The 27,655-nt window shown below is 45.3% G+C and overlaps 1 protein-coding gene across 1 annotated transcript in view; it reads right to left on the reverse strand.

Annotated features, from left to right (window-relative positions):
- The window catches only part of LOC144498747 (A disintegrin and metalloproteinase with thrombospondin motifs 12-like), a 557,508-nt gene that overhangs the window by 82,015 nt on the left and 447,838 nt on the right, over nucleotides 1-27,655 (reverse strand). The window contains exons 15-16 of the mRNA XM_078220368.1: nucleotides 13,707-13,951; nucleotides 1,466-1,607 (exon numbers count right to left, since the gene is read on the reverse strand). Coding sequence (XP_078076494.1) covers nucleotides 1,466-1,607; nucleotides 13,707-13,951 — 387 coding nt within the window. The remainder of the gene's footprint in view (nucleotides 1-1,465; nucleotides 1,608-13,706; nucleotides 13,952-27,655) is intronic.

Below are 27,655 nucleotides of genomic sequence, written 5' to 3' on the forward strand. Positions count from 1 at the left end.
CAAGGGAATGGTTTGCAGTTTGGGGTGTCATGATGTGGTGATGCCGGCGTTGGACTGGGGTAAGCACAGTAAGAAGTCTCACAACACCAGGTTAAAGTCCAACAGGTTTATCTGGCAGCACAAGCTTTCGGAGCACTGCCCCTTCATCAGGTGAGTGGGAGTTGTGTTCACAAACAGGGCATATATAGACACAAACTCAATTTACAAGATAATTTACAAGATAACTCAATTTACAAGATATCATGTAAATTGAGTTTGTGTCTATATATGCCTTGTTTGTGAACACAACTTCCACCCACCTGATGAAGGGGCAGTGCTCCAAAAGCTTGTACTGCCAAATAAACCTGTTGGACTTTAACCTGGTTTGGGGTGTCCCCAGAACAAAAATCCAAACTTCTGGAGCACTTTCTCCTGAGTTGGGTTTGCGGAGTCAGGAATTCTCCTGACACAGTGCTTCCAGTACGGGAATGAAAATTCTGGCCTAAAAGTCTAATGAAATGGTGGCCTTCATTTCCAGAGGGAGAGGGGGTGGTGAAATTCAAAAGTGAGGATCCAATGTTTCAGTTTTTCAAAGCCTTGTTCAGAGTCAAACTGGAAAACTATGTTGAATATTATGCATTGAGCCTCTTAAAGTTATACTGGTGTGGGAAAGGAATTGCCAGAATTGGGCCTTAATGGAATTCATTACCAATTCAGGTTAGACTTGCTTTGTATTCCTTTGTGCTCAGAAGAATGTCTAAACTTATAAAGGGATTTGGTAAGATACACACAGATAAATTATTCTTGCTGGTAGAGCACAGAGCAAGAGGATATCATTTTAAAAGCAGAGCTGGGCCATTTTGAGTTGAATTTTAGGATCATAGAAACATAGGAAATAGGAGCAGTAAGCAGGCCATTTGACCCCTCAGGCCATTCAACTAGATCATGGCTGATCTTCTACCTCACTGCCATTTCCATGCACTATCCCCATGTACGTTGATACCTTTAATACTTGGAAATCTATCATCTGCCTTCTTGAAAAATCAATGACTGAGCTCCCTGGGTACAGAATTCCAAATATTTGCTCACCTCTGAGTAATTCCCACTCCAAGCTACAAACTATCCTGATGTCAAACTACATATGGCTGTTCCTTCATTGTCGCTGGGGCAAAATCCTGGAACTCCCTCCAAATAACACAGTGGGTATTCCCATGCTACACAGACTGCAGTAGCTCAAGAAGGCAGCTACCTCTACCACCTTCTCAAAGGACAATTAGGGATGGGCAATGTGCCCTAGCCAATGACACCCATGTTGCATGACTAAATAAATAAAATGAAGGATGGTGTGAGGGAAATATAATTGTTACAACAAGCTTCATAAGCTTCATAACATTCAGAGAAATAATGTGTCGAAGAGTGCTCAGTTATGTAAGGAACAAATACTGTTTTCCAATTCACATCAAGGCACCATTTGTAGCTACATTACCTGTTCCACATGGAGCACTACAATCAGTCCAAGCTCCGAATTTCCAGAAGAACTCCGGCTGCCCTATTGTGTTCTCTTTCTCTGTGTCTTTCTTGATGGTATACTCGTATCGTATTCCAGGGTTTGTTTCTTGGAACAACAGCTGTAAGTTGCAGATTTATTGTTAAAAGGATTGTAAGCCGAGCATTTCGGAAAGAAAGCAATCATCCTTCTCAACAGCTAGTCTGCTGGTGTATGAATATGCTCCAGAATCATTTCTGAACTAGACCGGACTCAGATCTATTCAGGGTTATCTGAATTAGAAAATTCAGTTTGGCTGAGTCATAGTGTCATCGAGATATACAGCATGGAAACAGGCCCTTTGCCTCAACTCGTCCGTGCCGATCGGGCTTCCTAAACTGAACTCGTCCCATTTGCACCACCCTCTGTGTGAAAAAAGTTGCCCCTCAGATCCCTTTTAAATCTTTCTCCTCATCTTAAACCTATGCCCTCTAGTTTTGGACTCCCCTACCCTGGGGAAAAGACCTTGGCTATTCACCTTATCTATGCCCCTAATGATTTTATAAACCTCTATCAGGTCACCCCGCACCCTCCTACGCTTCAGAGAAAAATGTCCCAGCCTATCCAGCCTCTCTTTATAATTCAAACCTTCCAGTCCCGATATAACATCCTTCTTATAGCAGGGTGACCAGAATTGTCCACAGCACTCCATTGGCCTTACCAATGTCTTGTACTGTTCCTTAATATTCAGATTTCCATGAAACGTAATGCAAATCCAAAGCTAAATTCTGATTCTATTCCATCTCCCCTCTAATTACTGCACTGATTTTCATTACTTGCTTTTTCTCACTTGATGACAGCCATGCATACTGCAGTGTAGAGTCAGTTGACAACTGCCCCATAGTACCTTGCACTTGTGGCAATCCTTTAAGTGGGGACCTGCACAGTAAACTGGTTTCTCAGTGTGGCTGAATCTGCCTTTGTTTTCATCTGCAACTATTGATTACTATTGATTACTATTGATTGACCAGCAGCAGGAAACTTGGCCAATTGTTCTGTCCCTTATCTAACAGTACAGCAGTTATTCAGGACAAGCTTACCACATGCAGACCAGTGTGCTTCCTGTCTGCCTCGACATGGGATTGTGCTGTCACTATTAGTCAGCTGTTACAGTAGGCATCTTTACCTCACAGAGGATGCTTTTAACCCGTTATTTTATCACATGTCCTCAAATAGAAAATTGGACAATGAAAAGACCTTTTACTTTGTCAAACCCCAAACTTTGAAGTTAAGCACACAGTGCTTGCATAAACATTATAACTGCATTTATATTGCAATTGTGCTTGAAGTTTCTTTATTCATTTTACTGTTTTTAACTGAATGAAATTCTTAGTCCTTTACACTTCCTGGAAATCCATTCCAGGTGGTTGCTCACTCTGTGTTTGAACATCTCCCTCTTTTCTACTTCCACAATTTAACTGAATAGTAATTTGGTAATATGGAATTTGAGTATTGCTGAAGAAAGAGACATATTGCACTCACCAGGACATTTCGCAAGAATACCAACATTAGGGGAAAACAACAATTCATACTGTATGAGAAGAGAATGCTGATTGACAGGCAAGACTAGAATCTGATTTGTTGAGGAGCTGCCATGAAGAATGCACCAAGTGACTGATAGGTAACTGCCAAGCATTGTTTGAAATTTAACCTAGGCAATTTAACTCTGATTGGTCAAGGCATTGCCTTGGGGGATGAATCAGCAAATGGCTGTCACTCATTTGGTTTAGCTGAAACAGGCACAATGTGTATAGATGTTCTTTCTGTCTGCAAAGAACAGGGCACTGTGTGCTAACATATGCAGCTTCCAGTATACACAAATGCACAACAATGCAAGCCTGGCTGACAATCTTAAATTGGTCGCCAGCATAATTCTGAGGATTATTTAACGAATGTTGTCTAATTGCAGAATCGCATCTCATGTTGGACAGTGTGTTTTGAGTTTTGCACGCACAGTCTGGTTGGGGATGGTATGTACCTTGCCCATTGTGAACAGCGACTGGGACGTGCTGTTTAATCCAATCCTCCAGTCTTTGGGACGTATGTCCTACATACCTAGCATTTCACTGCCTCTGAAATTCCTATGTCACATTACTCATTTGTGTGATAGACAGAATGTCTTTTGGCTTGAGGCAGCATCCTGTTAGTGGTGAACAGCACGGTGTGAAACAGCAACCTTCATCTGTTGCTCAAAGTTTTGGGATACTTTACCCTTCCCGAGTGATTTGTGGTAGACTGGGCACCTTTCAGGGCCAAAGGTAATGGGCTTTGGCCCATCCATGAGTTTGTGTGACGTAATAACATATCCTGCAGGATGCCTTTGATGCATCCTATTTCAGCATGAAACTTGGAAAGTGCCCAATCTACCTCAGACAACCCTGGAGGGTAAGGTATCTCAAAACATTGAGCTAAAGGTGAAGTTGTTACAGCAAAGTGACAATGCTGTAGCAACGTGAGAGGCTGTGAATATTGAGTCCATCAATCAGGCAAAATGTTCAGACCTCGGTTACATTGAGTCAAACATGGTGAAATTGTCAATGAACAGCCACAATCCAGACCTCTTGAATATAATGAACAATCACTTTGCCAAGACTGCCATCCAATGACATGCATAGGATCCCACCACAATTTCAAGACTCAATTGGGTTTTCTTTATTCTATCACAGGATACAGGTTTTTCTAGCAAGGCAAGTATTTGTTGCCCACCCCTAATTAGAGTAATAGAGTCATAAGGCCCGATTTTACCATCAAGTTGCACCCGCTTTTGGGCACAAAATCTTGGTAAAGTCAGGCGTGAGGCGAATAGCGTGATCTGCGCCAGTTCCCACTTTACCAAGGCCCGAAAATGGCCACGATTGGGACCGCTCCCAAAGTGGGTGCGACGGCCATTTAAATGCATTTCCCCCTTTACCATCGCGTTCGCTCATCCAGATTTGGCGCAAAACAGACATGCTCTACAGGGAACAGGAGGGTCCGCTGCTGCTCTGCCTCAGATCAGTGAGGGGGAAAGGGGGGGGGAGAGTCCGCTGCCACTCTGCCTGTGATCAGTGAGGGGGAAGGGAGGGTCGGTTGTCACTCTGCCGGTGATCAGTGAGGGGGAAGGGAGGCAGAGGTTCCGCGATCGGTCTGGGTGGCAGAGGGGGTGGGGGGATAAGGGGGTCAGTAATGTGGGGGTGAGGGCAATGTCTGTGGGGACCAGGGGGAGTCACTATCCGGCCTGGGAGGGATGTGGCAGGGAGCATTATTCTATCTTTTTTTTCTGCGCATGCGCAGTTGGAGGCGCCAATCGGAGCTGCAGGGTTTTGGGTGCGTTAAGCCCGGCCCACAGGCTACTGCAGCGCAATTTGGACTCGCTGATATTTTTGTAGGCAGAGTGTGTATGGGGGTGCCTGAGAACAGGCCTAAAAGTCAGATCTGAAGCATTCTTAGTTTCAAGTCCACCCAGCACTTAGAATCAAAATGGTAAAATAGGGCCCATAGAGCCATAGAATTATACAGAGCAGAAGGAGGCCATTCGGCCCATCTAGTTTGCACTGACCACAATCCCACCCAGTCACTATCCCCATAACTCCATACATTTACCCTAGCTAGTCCCCCTGACACTAAAGGGCAATTTAGCATGGCCAATCCACCTAACCTGCACATCTTTAGACTGTGGGAGGAAACCGGAGCACCTGGAGGAAACCCACGTATACAGAGGGGAAATGTGCAAACACCACAAAGACAGTCACCCAAGCTGGGTTTCGAACCCAGGTCTCTGGCATTGTGAGGCAGCACTGCTAACCACTATGCCACCCAAAATATTGAATTCAATATTTTTTAATCTGCCATGGCAGGATTCGAACCTGGGCCCCGGAACATTAACTGATTTTCTGGATTAATAATCTAGCAATAATACCACTAGGCCATCACCTCCCCATTTAAGGACAATTGCCCTTGGAAGAAGTTAAAAGCCAACCACGTTGCTGTGGGTCTGGAGTTACATGGAGACCAGGTCAGGTATTGGTAGCAGATTTACTTCCCTGAAGGACATTAGTGGACCAAATGGATTTAATGACATTTGATGATAGTTTCCAGCTCATTGTTACTGAGATTAGCTTTGCATTCCAAAATTATTGATTAATTGAATTTAAATTCCACCAGCTTCCACAGTGGGATTTAAACCAATGTCTCCTCCAGAGTACTAGCCCAGGCCTCCGGATTACTCATCCAGTGAATATAACAGCTATGCCACCATTTCCTACTACATGTGTGGGTTAGGTGGATTGGCCATGCTAAATTTCCCCTTAGTGTCAGGGGGATTAGTTAGGGTAAATGCATAGGGTTATAGGGATAGGGCCTGGGTGGAATTTTGGTCAGGGCAGACTCGATGGGCCAAATGGCCTCCTTCTGCACTGTAGGATTCCATATCTGGAGTTAAGAATCTACTGATGACCATGAAACCACTGTCAATTTTCTGAAAAACCCATCTGGTTCAGTAATGTCCTTTAGGGAAGGAAATCTGCTGTCCTTGCCTGGTCTGGTCTACATGTGACTCCAGGGCCACAACAATGTGGTTGACTCTCAACTGCCCTCGGTCAACCAGGGATGGGCAGTAAATGCTGGCCAGCCAGTGATGCCCCATGGCCCACGAACGGATAAAAAAAAACTAATTGGCCACTTAGAGCTTCAATTGGTCCACAGGTGCGCAGGCAGGTAAGGTTGCTGCAGGGACAGGCATGAGTGGTTGAGTTGGTGGCAATCCTTCCTGCCTCAAAACCTGCTGGCAGGACAGTGTTAAATCCAGCTCAGTATGTGATTTCCATCTGAAATGCCGATTCACTTTGCAATATTTACAGACCAAAAATATAAACTCTTCTGAAGAAATAGTTTACTAATGCTAAATTCTCCCTCACTGTACCCGAACAGGTGCCAAAGTGCAGTGACAAGGGGATTTTCACAGTAACTTCATTGCAGTGTTAATGTAAGCCTACTTGGGGCACTAATAAATAAACTTTAAACTTTAAGATTCAAAATTTGTTTAAAAAGATGCCTTACTTCTGGATCTTTAGGACTATCTGTAGATTAAAATGTTACCAATCATTGTGACACTTTTACAACAACTTCTTGGTAGTCATGAGAATGATCCTGGAAATGAAAGGCTTGACCTATGAGGAACGGTTGAGGACTCTGTGTCTGTACTCGATGGAGTTGAGCAGGATGACGGGGGATCTCATTGAAACTTACAGGATACTGAAAGGCCTGGACGTGGGGAAGATGGACGTGGGGAAGTGGACATGGGGAAGATGTTTCCATTAGTAGGAGATGGCCAATCCAGCTCAGCTGCACATCTTTAGACTGTGGGAGGAAACCGGAGCACCCGGAGGAAACCCACGCAGACACAGGGAAAATGTGCAAACACCACACAGACAGTCACCCAAGCTGGGTTTCGAACCCAGGTCTCTGGCATTGTGAGGCAGCACTACTAGGAGATACTAGGATCCAAGGACACAGCCTCTGTGTAAAGGGGTGACCCTTTAGAACCGAGATGAGGAGGAATTCCTTCATCCAGAGGGTGGAAAATCTATGGAATTCATTGCCACAGAAGGCTGTGGAGGCCAGGCCATTGAGTGTCTTTAAGACAGAGATAGATAGGTTCCTGATTGGGAAAGGGATCAAAGGTTATGGGGAAAAGGTGGGAGAATGGGGTTGAGAAACATATCGGCCATGATTGAATGGCGGAGCAGACACAGTGGGCTGAATAGCCTAATTCTCCTCGCATATTTTATGGTAAGTAAATCTATTAAAACTCACAAACTTTAAGAAATACATGCCAAAAGTATTTTCTGATTTCAATGGGAAGACAATTCTAGAGACAAATTCACTTCAGCGAGTTTCAACTGAAACCTCAGGGTACATTTTTAAACATAAAGGGTGACACTTCAGCAGAGGTGCTAAATGGCTGAAATCTGATTGGCTGTCTGCCTGATGCACACTCTGCCTGACTATCCATCCTGCTCTGTGGAAAGGAAACTCCAGCAGAGCATGTAATAGATGTCTGCTGATTTACCCTGCAAAATTCAACACTCTGTGTGCCATAGGGCTGTGAATTTCACTAATATTTTGGATGAATTTTACTAGCCAGAAAACACACACAAGCAATGTTTAGAAACTAACAGGGTGGGGGGGGGGGGGGGGGGGGGTGGGGGGGGGGAATTAACATTTTTATTTTTTCTATAATATGATAGTCATCACAGTCCCAGTGACCATAGGCAGTTCTCCCCTTCAAGAGAGAGAAAGCACTGACTGGTGGTGATTTAACCTGATGATCCCCACACCTCAGGCAAGGGGTAAGACTGAGAAGGATAATCTCAGCCGGTAAGGGATTTGAACACAGGCTGTAGGTGTCACTCTGCATCATAAATCAGCCATGCAGCAGACTGAGCTAATCGTCCCCTTCAATTGTTTAAATATACGAAGGACGTAAGGTTGCGGCCACCATCGAGAGCTTGGTCCAACAAGTTTTGCCAGATTTGTGCTCAGCCCTGGACTCCGTGGCCATGCGCACAACTGGAACTATTACTGTCTGGACAAGAAAGGGTGACGGAACATTGACCTTTCTCCAGGTGCCCCCTCTCCTCAAGGAGTTAAGGAGGGGCCCTCAAGAACCCACAGGGAGATGAGCATCAGCCTCAACTCAGGACACTCCAATACTCTGAAGGCTGTCCATCCATTCAGAATCCCCTCTGTCTGTGACATCCATCCACTCCAGCTAAGCAGGCTGAGAAGCAAATCAGGCCAGGGCCCTCCAGGCCTCGGACCACCAGAGGATGGCCTCCAAGGTTACCACAAACAGCAGGGTGTAATAGTCAGCAGACTGTCTCCAGCTCTGCTGCAGATGTCAGGGCCACACCCGGGCATAGTGCTGGGGTTAGGAAAGTTAAGAAATATTGAAATCACTTTTGAGTCATGGGTGTACAATCAATGTAATGAAATTGTACTTTAGCTATTCAGATGGTCAGCTGAAGGCATTGTGATTATGTACATTTGAATCCTCTTATTTGGAGGTTCAGGCAACCTGTCTTCCTTTGTGAGATCCACATTCATGTGATTTCAACCTCACTGAAGATGGTTTCTGAACCCTTGTGTGATGTAAAGATGTGTTATAATCTTTATTGGAAGTGTATGATTAAAGCGCTCGCAACCCTTCTTCCACACGAAACACTATTGTGTGAGGGATGCTCAGCAGCCTTGAGGGCAGTGTTGCCTCCTCAGTGGTAGTGCAAAAGAACAACAGTGAGAGCACAACATGCCCACCATGACGAGCCTAGTCTCAACTCTCTTACTCTTGATTATGAAGTCCCTCGAGCCCCAGGAGTATCCCTACTCTCTGACTCCTAACTGTGCATCCAAGGATATCCCTTCCCCACAGTAGGCGATTGCAGAAGATACGGAGGCATGGGATTGAGGGTGATTTAGTGGTTTGGATCAGAAATTGGCTAGCTGTAAGAAGACAGAGGGTGGTGGTTGATGGGAAATGTTCATCCTGGAGTTCAGTTACTAGTGGTGTACCGCAAGGATCTGTTTTGGGGCCACTGCTGTTTATCATTTTTATAAATGACCTGAATGAGGGCGTAGAAGGATGGGTTAGTAAATTTGCGGATGACACTAAAGTCGGTGGAGTTGTGGACAGTGCGGAAGGATGTTGCAGGTTACAGAGGGACATAGATAAGCTGCAGAGCTGGGCTGAGAGGTGACAAATGGAGTTTAATGCGGAAAAGTGAGAGGTGATTCACTTTGGAAGGAGTAACAGGATTACAGAGTACAGGGCTAATGGTAAGATACTTGGTAGTGTGGATGAGGAGAGCGATCTCGGTGTCCATGTGCATAGATCCCTGAAAGTTGGCACCCAGGTTAATAGGGTTGTTAAGAAGGCGTACGGTGTGTTAGCTCTTATTGGTAGAGGGATTGAGTTTCGGAGCCAGGAGGTCATGTTGCAGCTGTACAAAACTCTGATGCGGCCGCACTTGGAGTATTGCGTGCAGTTCTGGTCGCCGCATTATAGGAAGAATGTGGAAGCATTGGGAAGGGTGCAGAGGAGATTTGCCAGGATGTTGCCTGGTATGGTGGGAAGGTCTTATGAGGAAAGGCTGAGGGACTTGAGGCTGTTTTCATTAGAGAGAAGAAGGTTAAGAGGTGACTTAATAGAGGCATATAAGATGATCAGAGGATTAGATAGGGTGGACGGTGAGAGCCTTTTTCCTCGGATGGTGATGGCTAGCACGAGGGGACATCGCTTTAAATTGAGGGGTGATAGATATAGGACAGATATCAGAGGTAGGTTCTTTACTCAGAGTGTAGTAAGGGCGTGGAATGCCCTACCTGCAACAGTAGTGGACTCGCCAACATTAAGGGCATTTAAATGGTCATTGGATAAACATATGGATGATATTGGAATAGTGTCGGTTAGATGGGCTTTAGATTGGTTTCACAGGTTGGCGCAACATCGAGGGCCTGTACTGCGCTGTAATGTTCTATGTCCTACTCTCTGACTCTGACCTGCTGGCCCTTACTATGAACTTTGACTTTCAATGGGTCGCCATTGCCTTCATAACTGAAGACTCTTGTCTCCCTTCTCAACAACCCCCCCCACCATGTTTTAAGTCTCCAAGTGATCCATCCCTCTTGTGCCACACCAACACAAACCCTCCCTTTTCCCATTCCAAAGTCTGTGTGCGTCCCCTTCCATTCATACTTGTGATATCCCATTCACCCCCTTATTTGTCAGTATTTCAGTTTCACTTGCCGGGCTCCAGCTTCCCATACCTCCCTTCTACCTGCCATCAACCCCCTCTTGCAAAGCCTTCCTGCCCATTTGCCTCCCCGTGTGTTTGTTATCTTTCCCAGTCCTGATTGAAATGCTGGTTCCAGAATGTTCAGCCCTGTCTGAGTTCTGCTGCACAGTTATGTCCTTCTGACTACAGAGGTACTCACCGAGAGCAGATTACCATTACACCCCTCTGCAGTTGCAATACTGATCTCTGTCTGAACTACAGAGGCAGCCAACGGGAACAGACCGTGTGGCGTTTCGTTGGCATTGCAACAAGACTGGCACAGCGCTGTGGTAGGTAGGCTATGTATGTTGCAAGACTGGCAGCACCCCTCAGGTAGGTTGGGAGAAAGGGATTAGACATTCACTCAGAAACTGAAGTAAGTGATGACCCTTCTAACTCCCTGGAGCGAAAGGCCTCTTGTTTTAACTCTGGGCACGATTTACTTGCCCTAACAATGACTCAAATCGAAAGCTTGAGGAAACTACATCAGCTTTTAAGTTTAAGTTTATTTATTAGTGTCACAAGTAGGCTTACATTAACACTGCAATGAAGTTACTGTGAAAATCCCCTAGTCATCACATTCCGGTGCCTGTTCGGGCACACTGAGGGAGAATTTAGCATGGCCAATGCACCTAACCAGCACATCCTTCAGACTGTCAGAGGCAAACAGAGCACTCGGAGGAAACCCATGCAGATACGGTGAGAACTTGCAAACTCCACACAGACAGTGACCCGAGCCGGGAATTGAACCCGGGTCCCTGCCGCTGTAAGGCAGCAGTGCTAACCACTATGCCACCTTGCCACGGATGGGAGAGGGAGTGGAAATTCATGGTGGATCAGGACGGAGCACCAGAATTTAACACGGAATCAGAGTGGGAAATGGAGGCCCAACAAGGTAAGTGAGGGAGGGTGAGCATTGACAAAGATTGTAAATAGGCTAGAGGGGAAAGACGGATCGTGGGAAAGTGGGGAGCCAAGCTGAGGGAGCATTTCTCTATCTTAAAAAATAAAAAAAACCTATTAATCTAAGTAATACCGGGCTTCATTTTGACAGGTCCAGTGAGTTGCAAAATATATGTCCTCTCTGGTAAAGCAGGGATCTATTTCAGCAAGCTGTACACTGGCGGCAGCCTTCTGCTTGTTTGAGGGAAGGAGATGCGGGCCAGTGCACCAAACATAAAAAGCCAACAGCCCATGGCACTGCATTGGAGGCGAAAGGAATGCTCATCTTGACTCTACGTACCTCAAGGTTAATATTTAGAAACTGAAACTTATGGTCCTTGGGTGGCCTCCAGCAGTCTCTTTAAGTTCCACTGGTTAAGAAACCATTGAACATGGAGATATAGTTGAAACTTGTGAGGCTCAGACTCTGCTGAATCTTTGACTAATCTGGGTAAGGAACATCAGGTCACATCAGGTCACTCCCTGGCTGTATCCAAGCCAGGGAGAAAGCTGGGGATTCCGGGCTGCATAAATTTCCGGTTTGGGTTTCATGGGTTTTTATTGTTTCATGTTTAAAAACACATTTAGTTTTGTTTTAAACACAGCAAGTTATTAGACATACTGTCTGAAAAGGTAGTGGACACAGATTTAATCATATCTTTCATTAAACGATTGGATATGTACTTTAAAAGGAAACATTTGCAGGGCTGTGAAGTGGGAAGTCACAAGTACGATGGGCCAAATTGCCTCCTGCTGTGTTGAATGATTTTGTTCCAATCAAAGTTGGAAGCATGCGTGGAGCGGTGGCACGGTGGTTGGCACTGCTGCCTCACAGCACCAGGGACTAGGGTTCGATTCCTGGCTTGGGCTTGGTCTGTGTGGAGTTTGCGCATTCTCCCCGTTTCTGCGTGGGTTTCCTCCGAGTGCTCCAATTTTCTCCCACAGTCCAAAGATGTGCAGTTGGGTGGATTGGTCATGTTAAATTGCCCCTTAGTGTTGGGGAAACTAGCTCGGGTTAAGGGGATGGGGCCTGGGTGGGATTATAGCCGGTGCAGACTTGATGGGCCGAATGGCTTCCTTCTGCACTGTAGGATTCTATGATTCATTAGCCTGCTCAAAGGTCCAATGTCTATTTTAGGATGACACCAAAGTCTCTTCCACAGCACCTGAACTAATAGAGCATCAAACTGATTTCAGATGTTGCTTGGTCTAAAGATTTTTCATTCATTTTTAAAATTCATTTGTGGGACATGGGCGTCGCTGGCTAGCCAGCATTTATTTCCCATCCCTCGTTACCCTGGGGGGCAGTTGAGAGTCAACCACATTGCTGTGGCTCTGGAGTCACATGTAGGCCAGACCAGGTAAGGACAGCAGATTTCCTTCCCTGAAGGACATTAGTGAACCAGATAAGTTTTTCCAACAATCGACAATGGTTTCATGATCATCAGTAGATTCTTAATTCCAGATATCTTTTTCTATTGAATTCAAATTCCACCATCTGCAGTGGCGGGATTTGAACCTGGGTTCCCCCAGAAGATTTTCTGGATTAACCGCCTAGCGATAATACCACTGGGCCATCGCCTCGCCTGATATTGACATCTTAGACGTGGAACACTGTTCTCTGTCTCGTATATGCGAGTGGTGAGAGCTGACAGATGCACACCATTCTCTTTTAGATGAGATTTAGCCTGATACGATTTCCTGCTGGCAAGATTGGAAGGCCACATATGATTCTGGCGGAGACCTAATTTAGTGAGCTTTATGACATGGTAATGAATGCAAATGGCGTTCACACCACAGTCAGCGGGACACACTGACCTGCCATGAACTTGCCATTGGGTGACTTAGGCTTGGGTGGCATGGTAGCACAGTGGTTAGCACTGATGCTTCAGCAGTTTAACCCGGGTTTTATTCCCGGCTTGGGTCACTATCTGTGTGGAGTTTGCACGTTCCCCCCATGTCTGCGTGGGTTTCCTCCGGGTGCTCCGGTTTCCTCCCACAGTCTGAAATTTCCCTAGTCGCCACAGTCTAGCATCTGTGAACAGGTGCTGGACTGTGGCGACTAGGAAAATTTCACAGTGACTTCATTGCAGTGTTAATGTAAGCCTTACTTATGACTAATAAATAAACTTTTAAAAAAAAGATTCGGATTTTTTGGCTCTTGCTAGATTCTCCACTCCTGCCCACCATGAAACCAACTGCGCACAGGATGGGAAACTTCCACCCATTGTATCTTGTCCACCTTAAATCTAGACTTTGTGCTTCTTGTGAAGCATTGCATTTCCTTAGAGGGTCCCAGGAATCTTCCCATGACCTTTAAAAGTACTTATATTCTCCCTCCAAACAAATCTGCTGAAAATACTAATTTTACCTTTTGAATAATAACGAAGAAACTGAACATTTTTGGTTTCTGAAACATGAATTACCTGAATCCAGACAGGTTCTTTTGTAGGTCCTGGAGCTGTCAGATTTTCCAAGTTTCCATTTCGTTCATACTTAAATGTTGTACCTGCTGCTTTGTAGTCTCCATTCCACTGGATAATAAACCCACCATTGAGGAAGTATTTCTCAGGGTCTTCACTTCGCAAAGCCAAGAAGTTCCCTGCTTCAGCTATCTCTTCCACCCGGATATCTCGAGCTCCTTTAGGAATCAGGCCCACATCTACATAGCCTGTAAACAGAACAGAATCAATAGTTTGTTAGCCTTCTTGAACATTTGGAAACAGAGTCCTCCAGTCAACTGCTGCATTTATGAGCAGCCCAGACCAATTAATTTCTCGCAACAACTTGCTCCAACATGGCTTTCAGTCATTTATAGCCCTGAGATCTGAAATACCTTTGCCAAACATCTTTGCCTCTCTCTCCTCCTTTGGGAAGCTCCTTAAACTCACAGCTTCTGATCATCTGTCCCATAAGATTTGAGCATAAAGATCCAGGCTGACACTCCAGTGCAATACTGAGGGAGTGCTACACCTTCAGATGAGGTGCTGAAACAAAGTCATGTCTTCTCTCTTAGGTGGAGGTAGCAGATCTCATGATCCAATTTCAAAGGATGACATTGCTATCCTGGCCAATATTTATCCCGCAACCAGTTGTAGAAGGATCTGGTACCTAAAGAATTAACTTCGGTTTGAGAGTACTACCTATGTGATGATGTGAGAAAGCAGATGACCTATAGCTGAGGCAGTCCAGAGATAGGTAGCAACGTGTAAGGACCTGTCCATACCTTTACCCTCCACTGTAAATACTTACCTAGCACTGTTAAGAAATACTTCATTGTAACTTCAACAAGACTGCTTCACGGTTTCCAAGCAGTGAATCATCACAGGCAGCGACAGCAGAACAGATCACCATCAACATCATGAAAACAGATTGTCTGGTTGTTTACACATTCCTTTTGAGGGAGTTTGCTATGTGCAAATTGGCAGTTGTACTTCACACATTATAACAACGATTTCACATCAAAAGCATTTCATTGGCTGTAAAATACTCTGGGACACCCTGAGGTCATGAAATGTATTGTATAGTAAGTCATGCATTTTAATATCTCCTTCTTTAGTTTGGTATAGGGTTTTGTCTGATTACGCCGCTGTGAAGCATCTTGAGACACCTCGCTACATTAAAGGTGGTGAATAAGTGTTGTACATGTACACATTTTAGCATATGGTGTCTGACAGCTATATAAATGGGATCCACATACATTAAAAAATCCATATTTTTAGTGCATTTTTGAACACCAGTCTATCCTATATACAGTTTACTGTGAATACAGGCTGATTTCAGGTTCGCTGCTCTCATCCACAACTTCACAGTATCACTGCTTCACCTGCATCTAAGTTTGTCTCCAATGGTTATCAGAGAATAGAACCTCTGCAGAGCTTAAGAGGCCCTTCAGCCCATCAAGTCTGCACCGACACATGAAAGGCCCTGACCCGCCCACCTAATTCCACTTGCCAGCACTTGGCCTATAGCCTTGAATGTTATGACGTGCCAAGTACTCATCCAGGTACTTTTTAAAGGATGTGAGACATCCCGCCTCCACCCTCCCAGTCAGTGCATTCCAGACCGTTACCACCCTCTGAGTAAAAATGTTTTTCCTCAAATCCCCCCTAAACCTCCCACCCCTCACTTTTAACTTGTGTCCCCTCGTAACTGACTCTTCAACTAAGGGGAACAGCTGCTCCCTATCTACCCTGTCCATGCCCCTCATAGTTTTGCACACCACAATCGGGTCGCCCCTCAGTCTTCTCTGCTCCAACGAAAACAGCCCAAGCCTGTCCAACTCTCTTCATAACTTAAATGTTCATTCCCCGGCAGCATCCTGGTAAGTCTCCTCTGCACCCCCTCCAGTGCGTTCACGTCTTTCCTATAATATGGCAACCAGAACTGCACACAGTACTCCAGCTGTGGCCTCACCAAAGTTCTATACAACTCCATCATGACCTCTCTGCTTTTGATATCTATACCCCGATTGATAAAGGCGAGTGTGCCATATACCTTTTTCACCACCCCATTAACCTGCCTTTCTGCCTTCAGGGATCTATGGACAAACACGCCAAGGTCCCTTTGTTCTTCAGAACTTCCCAGTGTCAGACTTTTCATAGTATACTTCCTTGTCAAATTACGCCTTCGAAAGTGCATCACCTCATACTTTTCAGGGTTGAATTCCATCTGCCACTCATCCGCACATTTGACCATCTTGTCCACATCTTCCTGTAACCCAAGACACTCAACATCACTGTTAACCACCTAGCCAATTTTTGTGTCATCGGCAAACTTACTGATCCTACCCCCACATAGTATTCTGTGTCATTTATATAAATGACAAACAATAGGGGGCCCAGCACAGATCCCTGTGATACACCACTGATCACTGGCCTCCAGTCACTAAAGCAGCTATCTGTCACCACCCTCTGTCTCCTACCGCGAAGCCAATTATGAATCCACCCTGTCAGATCATCCTGTATCCAATGTGCATTAGCCTTCTTAATAAGTCTCCCATGTGGGACTTTGTCAAAGGCTTTGCTGAGATCCATGTAAACTACATCAACCGCACTACCCTCATCCTCACACTTGGTTACATCCTCAAAAAATTCAATCAAATTTGTTAGGCATGACCTCCCTCTGACAAAACCGTGCTGATTATCCCTGACCAAACTTTGTCTCTCCAAATGGAAATAGATTGTCTCCTTCAGAATCTTCTCCAGTACTTTCCCAACCACAGATATGAGACTCACTGGTCTGTAGTTCCCTGGCTTGTCTCTAACACCTTTCTTAAACAGTGGGACCACATTAGCTGTTCTCCAATCCTCTGGCACCTCCTTGGTGGCTGGGGAGGAATTAAAAACTTGGGTCAGAGCCCCTGCAATTTCCTCCCTTGTCTCCCACAACAGCCTGGGACACAATTCACCCGGACCTGGAGATCTGCCCACTTATAAGCCTGCCAATACTTGAGAGGAAGTCCCACCTTAGAGAGCAGTCTGGCCAATCTGATTGGCTGGAAGTTCATCCGTGCCTGCAGCAACAGCACTGAAGTGGGCAGAAATGGAAGTTCAGGAGGATGTCGGAGCACCAGAGGCCCAAGTAAGTTCAAGGCGGCTCTGGGCGGGGAGGGGAGGGATGGGTTGCGGGGACGAGGGCGTGATTGGGGATTCGGATGACAGGTTGGGGGGAGGGACAGAGTGGTAACGAGGGGAGAGGTAGGGAGATCTGGAGGCCCCCCAGACCATGAGTGGTGGGTCCCCAATTTCAGAAGGGGGTTTCAGGTGGAAGCACCCCACCCGTGCCTTCCTGCTCGAGATGTAACTCTGATCTTTTCTGAGCTTCACTCATGGAACTTCGTTCCTCCCGCCAGCCAAAAAATTGAGGCTGGGCAAGAAACCGCCCCATTGGCCACTTAAAGGTTTCAATTGGTGCAAGTGCAGACTTTCCGCCCGAGGCTTTGCCCAGCCCAGCGAAAATCACTGTGGGGCCGCGGCGGGCAGGAACCTGGAGGGAATCCCGTTCCTTCAACTTCACACTGTTCCATGCCCAGCCATCCCGCCACCCCTCGCACTCCACCCCCACCTAAAAACCCACTGGTGGTGGAGCATAAAATTCTGGCCAACTACTTCACCCCTCTGCAAAGCACCATACAACATTGCTGTTCCCAATCGACAGTGAATTAGAAACATTGAATCCCAAGTCAATGGTCTGTCAGTGTGTTATTTGTCCCTTTGGGTCATAGAACATAGAACAATACAGCACAGAACAGGCCCTTCAACCCACGATGTTGTGCCGAGCTTTATCTGAAACCAAGATCAAGCTATCCCACTCCCTATCATCCTGGTGTGCTCCATGTGCCTATCCAATAACCGCTTAAATGTTCCTAAAGTGTCTGACTCCACTATCACTGCAGGCAGTCCATTCCACACCCCAACCACTCTCTGCGTAAAGAACCTACTTCTGATATCCTTCCTATATCTCCCACCACGAACCCTATAGTTATGCCCCCTCGTAATAGCTCCATCCACCCGAGGAAATAGTCTTTGAACGTTCACTCTATCTATCCCCTTCATCATTTTATAAACCTCTATTAAGCCTCCTCCGCTCCAGAGAGAACAGCCCTAGCTCCCTCAACCTTTCCTCATAAGACCTACCCTCCAAACCAGGCAGCATCCTGGTAAATCTCCTCTGCACTCTTTCCAGCGCTTCCACATCCTTCTTATAGTGAGGTGACCAGAACTGCACACAATATTCCAAATGTGGTCTCACCAAGGTCCTGTACAGTTGCAGCATAACCCCACGGCTCTTAAAACTCCAACCCTCTGTTAATAAAAGCTAACACACTATAGGCCTTCTTCACAGCTCTATCCACTTGAGTGGCAACCTTTAGAGATCTGTGGATATGGACCCCAAGATCTCTCTGTTCCTCCACAGTCTTCAGAACCCTACCTTTGACCCTGTAATCCACATTTAAATTAGTCCTACCAAAATGAATCACCTCACATTTATCAGGGTTAAACTCCATTTGCCATTTTTCAGCCCAGCTTTGCATCCTATCTATGTCTCTTTGCAGCCTACAACAGCCCTCCACCTCATCCACTACTCCACCAATCTTGGTGTCATCAGCAAATTTACTGATCCACCCTTCAGCCCCCTCCTCTAAGTCATTAATAAAAATCACAAAGAGCAGAGGACCAAGCACTGATCCCTGTGGCACTCCGCTAGCAACCTGCCTCCAATCCGAAAATTTTCCATCCACCACCACCCTCTGTCTTCGATCAGACAGCCAGTTACCTATCCAATCGGCCAACTTTCCCTCTATCCCACACCTCCTCACTTTCATCATAAGCCGACCATGGGGGACCTTATCAAACGCCTTACTAAAATCCATGTATATGACATCAACTGCCCTAACTTCATCAACACACTTAGTTACCTCCTCAAAAAATTCTATCAAATTTGTGAGGCACGACTTGCCCTTCACGAATCCGTGCTGACTATCCCGGATTAATCCGCATCTTTCTAAATGGTCGTAAATCCCATCCCTGAGGACCTTTTCCATCAATTTACCAACCACCGAAGTAAGACTAACCGGTCTATAATTACCAGGGTAATTTCTATTCCCTTTCTTAAACAGAGGAACAACATTCGCCACTCTTCAGTCCTCTGGCACCATCCCCGTGATGTGGAGATGCCGGCGTTGGATTGGGGTAAGCACCGTGGACAGTGAGGACCCAAAGATCAAAGCCAAAGGCTCTGCAATCTCATCCCTTGCCTCCCAAAGAATCCTAGGATATATTTCATCAGGCCCAGGGGACTTATCGACCTTCAGTTTATTCAAAACTGCCAGGACATCCTCCCTCCGAACATCTATTTCCTCCAGCCTATTAGCCTGTAACACGTTCTCTGGAAGTCTAGAACTAGGAGGCATAGGGATGGTTGCCACTTAAAGCAGAGGTGAGAAGGAACCTCTTCTATAAGGGAGTCGTGAATCTTTAAAGTTCTCTACCCCAGAGAGTTCTCGCTGTAGAAGCTGGGTCACTGAATGTACTCAAAGATTATGGAACTATAGGGAGCCAAGGGTTATGAACGAGACAGGAAAGTGTAGTGGAGGTAATGCTGAGATCAGCCATGATCTGAATAGCAGAGCAGGCTCGAGGGGTCATATGGCCTATTCGTGCTCCAATGTCTTAAGATCTTTTCTTTCCCTTAAGTCAAGATCATGGGTATACAGCAGTATCCTCTTCACTTTCCAATGAATATTTGAATAGCGAAAGCTTTAGTTTAAGAGCTGGGATATGCTCATACCAGAAACCTGCAGTGCTAATCGTACAACTACCCCTTTCCAAATATCTTGGCAGGTGGCTGAACAACAAGATGTGGGGTGAATTTTCCTGTTCTGCCCGCCACAGGAATCGTAGCGGGCGAGGGTGGACCATGGAAAGTCCGTTGACCTCGGGCGGGATTTTCCGGTTTCGGGAACAGCGTGGCCTGATGAAGATGAAGCCAATATTGCTGGTTTTCACTTGGAATCTGTTTCAATTGAGAGATGTTTATTTGTATTTGCATTATTTCTGTTTTTTTTGTTTCTTGTCATATATTTAGGACACTGCGGTTTTCCGTTTAGTCACGAAATGTGTAATTTTAAAAATTTTGCTTATATTTTATCTATCAGTAGACGGATCAGGCTAGGTGGATGGGCCATGCTAAATTGCCCCTCAGTGTCCCAAGATGAGTAGGTTAGAGGGGTAAATACGTGAGATTACAGAGATAGAGATCTGTCAGAGAATCGGTGCATATCTGATGGTCCGAATGGCCTCTGTCTGCACTGTAGGGATTCTATGATTAATCTGGGTGTTTCTATGTCTGGAAACATGTTGATTCTCACCACAGGAAACTGATTAGTTCTAACGGACTGGAAACTGGATTGGTGCTTCCTGTGAAAGAAGGATCAGGAAAACAAAGGAAAGATGTGATGGGAATGTGAAAGCATGTCTGGTGGCACCGGAGGATCTTAGAAACACACTGGGCAGCTCGACAGGTTCACTGAGTAGCTAGAGGAGGAGTGTGGAAGCTGGACAGCATGCTGTGTACTAAGGTTGGACACAGAAGCCTATGCAGCAGCATGAAGCCATATCAGGGCATGGAGTACGGGCAGGAGGTCAAAGCTCAGATGGAGAAGGGGAGGGAGGAGAGTTTCGAGGAAAGTTAATTGGAGGCATGAGTCGAGAAAAGGGAAAATAATCATGCGATTATCAATATCTACTTTACTTCCCAGGCAATTAAATCAGTGTTGAAATTTCCCTCAGTGCACCTGTCGAGCTGCCCAGTGTGTTTCTAAGATCCTCCGGTGCCATCAGGCATGCTTTTCCCAGCTCGCTTCGAAAAATAAAGGGTAGGATTTTCCGGCCACGCTGTTCCCGAAACTGGAAAATCCCGCCCGAGGTCAACGGACTTTCCATGGTCCACCCTCGCCCGCTACGATTCCTGTGGCGGGCAGAACAGGAAAATTCACCCCACATCTTGTTGTTCAGCCACCTGCCAAGATATTTGGAAAGGGGTAGTTGTACGATTAGCACTGCAGGTTTCTGGTATGAGCATATCCCAGCTCTTAAACTAAAGCTTTCGCTATTCAAATATTCATTGGAAAGTGAAGAGGATACTGCTGTATACCCATGATCTTGACTTAAGGGAAAGAAAAGATCTTAAGACATCGGAGCACGAATAGGCCATACGACCCCTCGAGCCTGCTCTGCTATTCAGATCATGGCTGATCTCAGCATTGCCTCCACTACACTTTCCTGTCTCGTTCATAACCCTTGGCTCCCTATAGTTCCATAATCTTTGAGTACATTCGGTGACCCAGCTTCTACAACCAGAACTCTCTGGGGTAGAGAACTTTAAAGATTCCCTTCTGTTAAAGTGGAACTGGGTCCAGGCTTCAAAGGCTGGCTTCCTTTGTGCACCAGCCAGTCTTTTAGCCATCCCAAGGTACTGAACATGGTGAAATGGAGCACCAAGACCTTGGGTGGACATGTTAGACACATTGGGTGAGAATTTACAGCTGCCCACCCCAAAGTCGGAAAATCCCGCCTGAGGTCAATGGACCTTTGCATGGTGTCCCCTCCCCCCACCCCCCCCCCCCCCCCACCCCCCCCCCCCGCCCCTACGATTCCCGTGGTGGGCGGGATGGGAAAATTCCCCCATTGTTGTGCTAAGATCTCAACTGCTGTCAAAACCGGACAAGTCAGATCCCAGAGTGAAACGTAGCTTGATAGATCCTAACTCCTTTTAAGAGATCGAGGAGGAAATTCTCTGAATAGATCCACGGGAGTCTGCTGATGGACACCCTAACAGAAGGAGTAAAATATTTATTAAAATGAAAATAGTTACACCAGACAAAAGGGAATGAAAAATCTCAATACAAACACAAGATGATGATGTTTGGCCTTTGAAACTCTGCTTGTCTTCGTTCTGCCATTTACACATTCTGATTTATTAACATGCCACCATACTATCAGCACCTTTCTTAGCCATGATCACCATCATTTACATTTTCTTTGTCTTTTTGTCCATGCTATCTTTGCCAATCTCTCTCTCTGACGTTACCACTAAGCCATTGCCTCCCCTACCTGCAGTGAGATTCAGCGATGGAGATTTTGGAGGTAAGGGGTTTGTTGATACTGCGTTAAAGTGCTTACTTCAATGAGTTTTGCATTTTACAACTGTCCGTTTACAATTTTGTTTTACAGTTTGCTTGTTTTTTTCAATCATGGCTGTGGGTCGCTGGCTAGATCGTGAGCAGTCTTCTTGACCCGCTGCAGTCCATGTAGTGTAGGTATCCCAGAGTGCTATTTGGGAGGATTTTGACTCAGTGACAGTGAAACAATGGTATATAGCTCAAAGTCAGGATAATCTGTGGCTTGGAGGGGAACTTGCAGGTGGTGGCGTTCCCATGTATCTGCTGCTCTTGTCCTTCTAGGTGGTAGAGGTTGCAAATTTGGAAGGTGCAGTCAAAAGAGGTTTGTTGAGTGCCTGCAGTGCATCTTGTAGGGAGCGTGGTGGAGGCGGGTTGCCTTTAAGAAGTACCTGGATGAGCACTTGGCATGTCATAACATTTGGCTATGAGGCAAGTGCTGGCAGATGGGATTAGGTGGGAGTTCCTAATGTGTCGGTGCAGACTCGATGGACCAAAGGGCCTCTTCTGCACTCTATGATTCTATGATAAATACTGCTGCCATTGTGTATTCATGGTGGAGGGAGTGACTGTTAAAGGTGGTGGATGGGATGCCAATCAAGCAGGCTGCTTTGTCCTGGATGGTGTCAAGCTTCTTGAATGTTCTTGGAAGTGCACTCATCCAGGCAAGTGGAGAGTATTCCACCACACTCATCACTTGTACCTTGTGGATGATGGACTGTGTATGGGGAGTCAGGAAATGCTCCTCACTGCTGAATTCTCAGCCTCTGACCTTCTCTTGCTGCCATAGTTTTTATATAGCTAGTCCGATTCAGGTTCTGGTCAATGGTAACTCACAAGATGTTGCAAGTGGGGGATTCAACAATGGTAATGCCATTGAATGTAGGGGGGATGGTTAGATTCTCTCTCGTTGGAGTGGAGCGAATATTCTTTGCCACTCATCAGTCCAAGCCTGAATATTGTACAGGTCTTGCTGGATATGGACACATTCCGTTTCAGAATCTGAGTTGTGAATGGCGCTGATCATTGATTGTTCAATCATTAGTGAATGTCTCCACTTCTGACCTTATGGTACCAGGAAGGTCACTGGTGAAACAGTTGAAAATGGTTGTGCTTCGAACACTGCTCTGAGGTATTCTTGCAGTGATCATCGAATCATAGAATCCCTACAGTACAGAAGGAGGCTAATTGGCCCATTGAGTCTTCACCGACCACAATCCCACCCAGGCCCTATCCCCGTAATCCCACATATTTACCCTGCTAATCCCATGACACTAAGGGCAATTTAGCATGGCCAATCAACCTAACCCACACATCTTTGGGCTGTGGGAGGAAACCAGAGCATCCGGAGGAAACCCACGCAGACACTAAGAGAATGTGCAAACTCCATGCAGACAGTGACCCGAGGCCAGAATTGAACCCTGGTGCTGTGAGGCAGTAGTACTAACCACTGTGCCGCCATGTCGCTCGTGATGTTCTGGGACTGAGATGATTGACCTGCAACAACCACAACCATCTTCATCCATGTTTGCTATGATGCCAACCAGTGGAAGGTTTTCCCTTGATTCCCATTATGGAATGTGAAGGAAACATTCCTGCTCCTCCTGGCCCACAAGCAATGCTGTGAAGGCTCTTAACGGATGATCCAACTCTTCTTGCTTCTTTTATTTGTTTCAGGTTGAGAAAGCTGGCTAGCTTTGGGTAAAAATGAAATTCTGTTAAATTGGAGATATGCAGTCTCATAAAAAGATTTCAATGATTGACCTTTGTCCTGAGGGAGATTGGTCACTCACTTCTCCTGTCTGTGGCTGGGTCAAAGTGGGCTTGCATTGCTGTTTTTGATTTTTCGACCCAACCCACCAGTTCTGGGGTTTTAAATTATCGCTGAATGCTTTGCTCCTCACAAGAACACTAAAAGATAAATGTTATGACAGCCCAGACCACCATGCATTAAGACAGTATTTACACTACCTATATTTTCCAATATCCATTCGCTGTATTTAAGGCCCTTGCAGAAGCAGGAGATTGCACACATTTGCTCTTTCATGTCAAAGAATTAACTGATCATTTTCAACTGTACGAAATATTGACTAAAGGATAAATACATGAGTCAAGGAGAAACAAATGGTTGATCCTGAAATGCCAATATCCACTGATTCCTTTTAAGTGGAAACATATCAGGTAAAGAGTGTCCACCTTTTCAGCAGATCCATGTCAATTATTTTCAGCTTAATAATGAGTTCAAGATGTGCTGCTATATCCATTATTAGAGCTAGTATTAGAAATGGCCAATGTTTAGAGAGACCCTGGTCATTGACTGCATGTACCTGTGGAAAGCAGTAAAAATGCTTACTGCCATTGTTATATATTAAAATTGTCTCAATTAAAGCAAACCTTCTGGAGCCAGGTGAAGATTATAATATAGTGAGGATCAGTTAAAGTTTCAATGCTATTTTTTGTTATTATATTATTACATGATTCAATTGATGAGGGAACCAAAATCACAAGACACTGAAATTCTCCCATTTCCATTTTATCACAAAGGCATCCAAGTATCCATGGTTTTGATACCAAACATTGGGTAGGACACTGTTGTTGTGAGAGTATCTTCACAACCTTACTGTTTTTCTTTTTCCCTTTGAGAAATAGTGGAGGGAGTGGTGGAAGGATTTCCGAGCTGATTATCAGCCCGTTGAACCAGATTGAATGCTACTTCTGTGGCCAACAAGTTTTGGCATTGGGCTCGAACCCGGAGCTTTTTGTTCAGCAGTAGGGGGTGTTACTACTGCGCCGCAAGGCCTCCAGGGCAGCGCACTGATGATAGCTTTCCAATCAGCCAATTAGCTCTATCGAAGTCCCAGCATGTTCAGGGACAGCAGACAAGTACATAGTTCAAGTCCAAAGGTCACAATTAACGTGGTACAAAACATTAATGTGAAGGAGATATAATACAAAAGAAGTAAAGAAGAATGCCTGAAAGCTTACAGAGTGCGATGTGAATATAAATATTGATGTAATAAGGCAGGAAACAATTATTAATTCATTCTAAAGGCAAAATACCTGCTATTGTTACTGCCTAATGAGGTGACTGTGAATAACAGTGGCTTTGTCATTTCAAAGACATGCTTATAATTTTGGAAGATATTCAATGATCTGACATGGGCCGCAGGTACAAATGACACTTCAGCTAAAGACCAGGTGAGAACCTCAGGAATAAATTGCTTCTTCCTGTCATGAATAATGGAATAATGTAGACCATATATTGTCCCAAAGTCCAGTCTGTAAACTAGGGGGTCGCCCACTAATTTAAAACTTGGGTTTGCCCTCTTAGGACAGAGATGAGGAGAATTTCTTTTCTCAGAAGGTTGTCCAACTTTGGGACTCTCTGCCTCAGAAAATGGTGAAGGTGGGTCATTTAATATTTTTAAGACTGATTCTTGTTAAGCAGGAGAATCAAATGTAATCAGGGTTAAATGGGATAGTGGAATTAGAAACATATGATCTTGATGAATGACAGAGCAAGCTCGAGGGACCGCAGGGCCTACGTCGCCTACAACATCATATGCCTGCATGTTCCTCGTATGGATGCCCCCATCTCATCATCCCACACCTCTCCATGCATGTAAACATGTAAACAAAAGAGGGCAACATAAAAACTGACTGTAAAAGTTTCTATAGATATGCAAGGAGAAAAAGATGAACAAAAACAAATGTAAGCACCTTACATAAGAAATAGGAGCAGGAGTAGGCCATCTAGCCCCTCGAGCCTGCCCCGCCATTCAATAAGATCATGGCTGATCTGAAGTGGATCAGTTCCACTTACCCGCCTGATCCCTATAACCCCTAATTCCCTTACCGATCAGAAATCCATCTATCCATGATTTAAATATATTCAACGAGGTAGCCTCCACCACTTCAGTGGGCAGAGAATTCCAGAGATTCACCACCCTCTGAGAGAAGAAGTTCCTCCTCAACTCTGTCCTAAACTGACCCCCCTTTATTTTGAGGCTGTGCCCTCTAGTTCTAGTTTCCTTTCTAAGTGGAAAGAATCTCTCCATCTCTACCCTATCCAGCCCCTTCATTATCTTATAGGTCTCTATAAGATCCCCCCTCAGCCTTCTAAATTCCAATGAATACAAACCCAATCTGCTCAGTCTCTCCTCATAATCAACACCCCTCATCTCTGGTATCAACCTGGTGAACCTTCTCTGCACTCCCTCCAAGGCTAATATATCCTTCCGCAAATAAGGGGACCAATACTGCACACAGTATTCCAGCTGCGGCCTCACCAATGCCCTGTACAGATGCAGCAAGACATCTCTGCTTTTATATTCTATCCCCCTTGCGATATAGGCCAACATCCCAACAGAAACAGGAGAATTCATAACAGGGAATAAAGAAATGGCTGAGGAATTAAATTTATACTTTGCTTCAGTCTTCACAAAGGAAGACATGAATAATGTGCCAGGAGTGCTGAGAGAAACATGTTTTAGTGATGACCTGAAGGAAATCAGCATTAGTAGTGAAATGATTTGGGGGAAATTGATGGGATGGAAGATGGATAAATCTCCAGGTCCTGATAATCTTCATCCCAGAGTACTTTTAGTGGAGTAGTGGCCCCTGTAAATAGTAGATCCATTGGTGGTTATTTTCCAAAATTCTTTCAACTCTGGAATAGTTCCTACAGATTGGAGGGTAGCTAATGCAAGCCCGCTATTCAAAAAGGGAGGTAGAGAGAAAACAGGGAACTATAGACCAGTGAGCCTAACGTCGGTACTGGGGAAGTTGCCAGAGTCTATTATCAAGGAATTCATAACTCAGCATTTGGAAGGCAGTGGTATAATCAAACAAAGTCAGCATGGATTTACAAAAGGGAAATCATGCTTCACGAATCTATTGGAATTTTTTGAGGATGTAATGAGTAGAGTTGACCGAGGAGAAACAGTGGGTGTGGGTTATTTAGACTTTCAGATGGCCTTTGACAAGGTCTCACATAACAGACTACTATGTAAAGTTAAAGCACATGGGATTGCAGGTAATGTCTTGAGATGGATAGAAAGCTGGTTAGCAGATAGGAAGCAAAGAGTTGGCATAAGTGGGTGTTTTTCTGATTGGCAGGAAGTGACTAATGGAGTTCCGCAGGAGTCTGTGCTAGGACCCCAACTGTTCACATTATATATTAATCATTTGGAAGAGGGAACTGAATGTATTATCTCCAAATTTGCAGATGATACAAAGTTGGGTGGGAGGGTGAGCTGTGAGGAAGATGCAGAGATGCTTCAGCGTGATTTGGACAGGCTGAACGTGTGGGCATATGCATGACAGATGCAGTATAATGTGGATAAATGTGAGGTTATCCATTTTAGTAGCAATAATAGGAAGACATTATTACTTGAAGTGTGTAAATTGAGAGAGGTGGATATTCAATGAGTCCTTGGAGACCTTGTGCATCAGTCACTGAAAGTAAGGTATAGCAGGCAGTAAAGAAGGCAAATGGTATGTGGTGAACCATCGTTGGTTACCACTGGGGGTTGTTCTTAGGTTACTGTTGGGTTAGGGTGTTGTTACTGTGGGGGTTGTACAATGTTGTTGGGTTAGGGTGTTTACCTGTTGTTAATGTTATTATGGCACATCCCGGTGGGGCCCCGCCTCCGGAGGAGAGGTATAAGACCCTCTGCTCCGGCAGGACCCCTT

Source organism: Mustelus asterias, chromosome 1 (assembly GCF_964213995.1).
Source record: "Mustelus asterias chromosome 1, sMusAst1.hap1.1, whole genome shotgun sequence".
Taxonomy (NCBI): domain Eukaryota; kingdom Metazoa; phylum Chordata; class Chondrichthyes; order Carcharhiniformes; family Triakidae; genus Mustelus; species Mustelus asterias.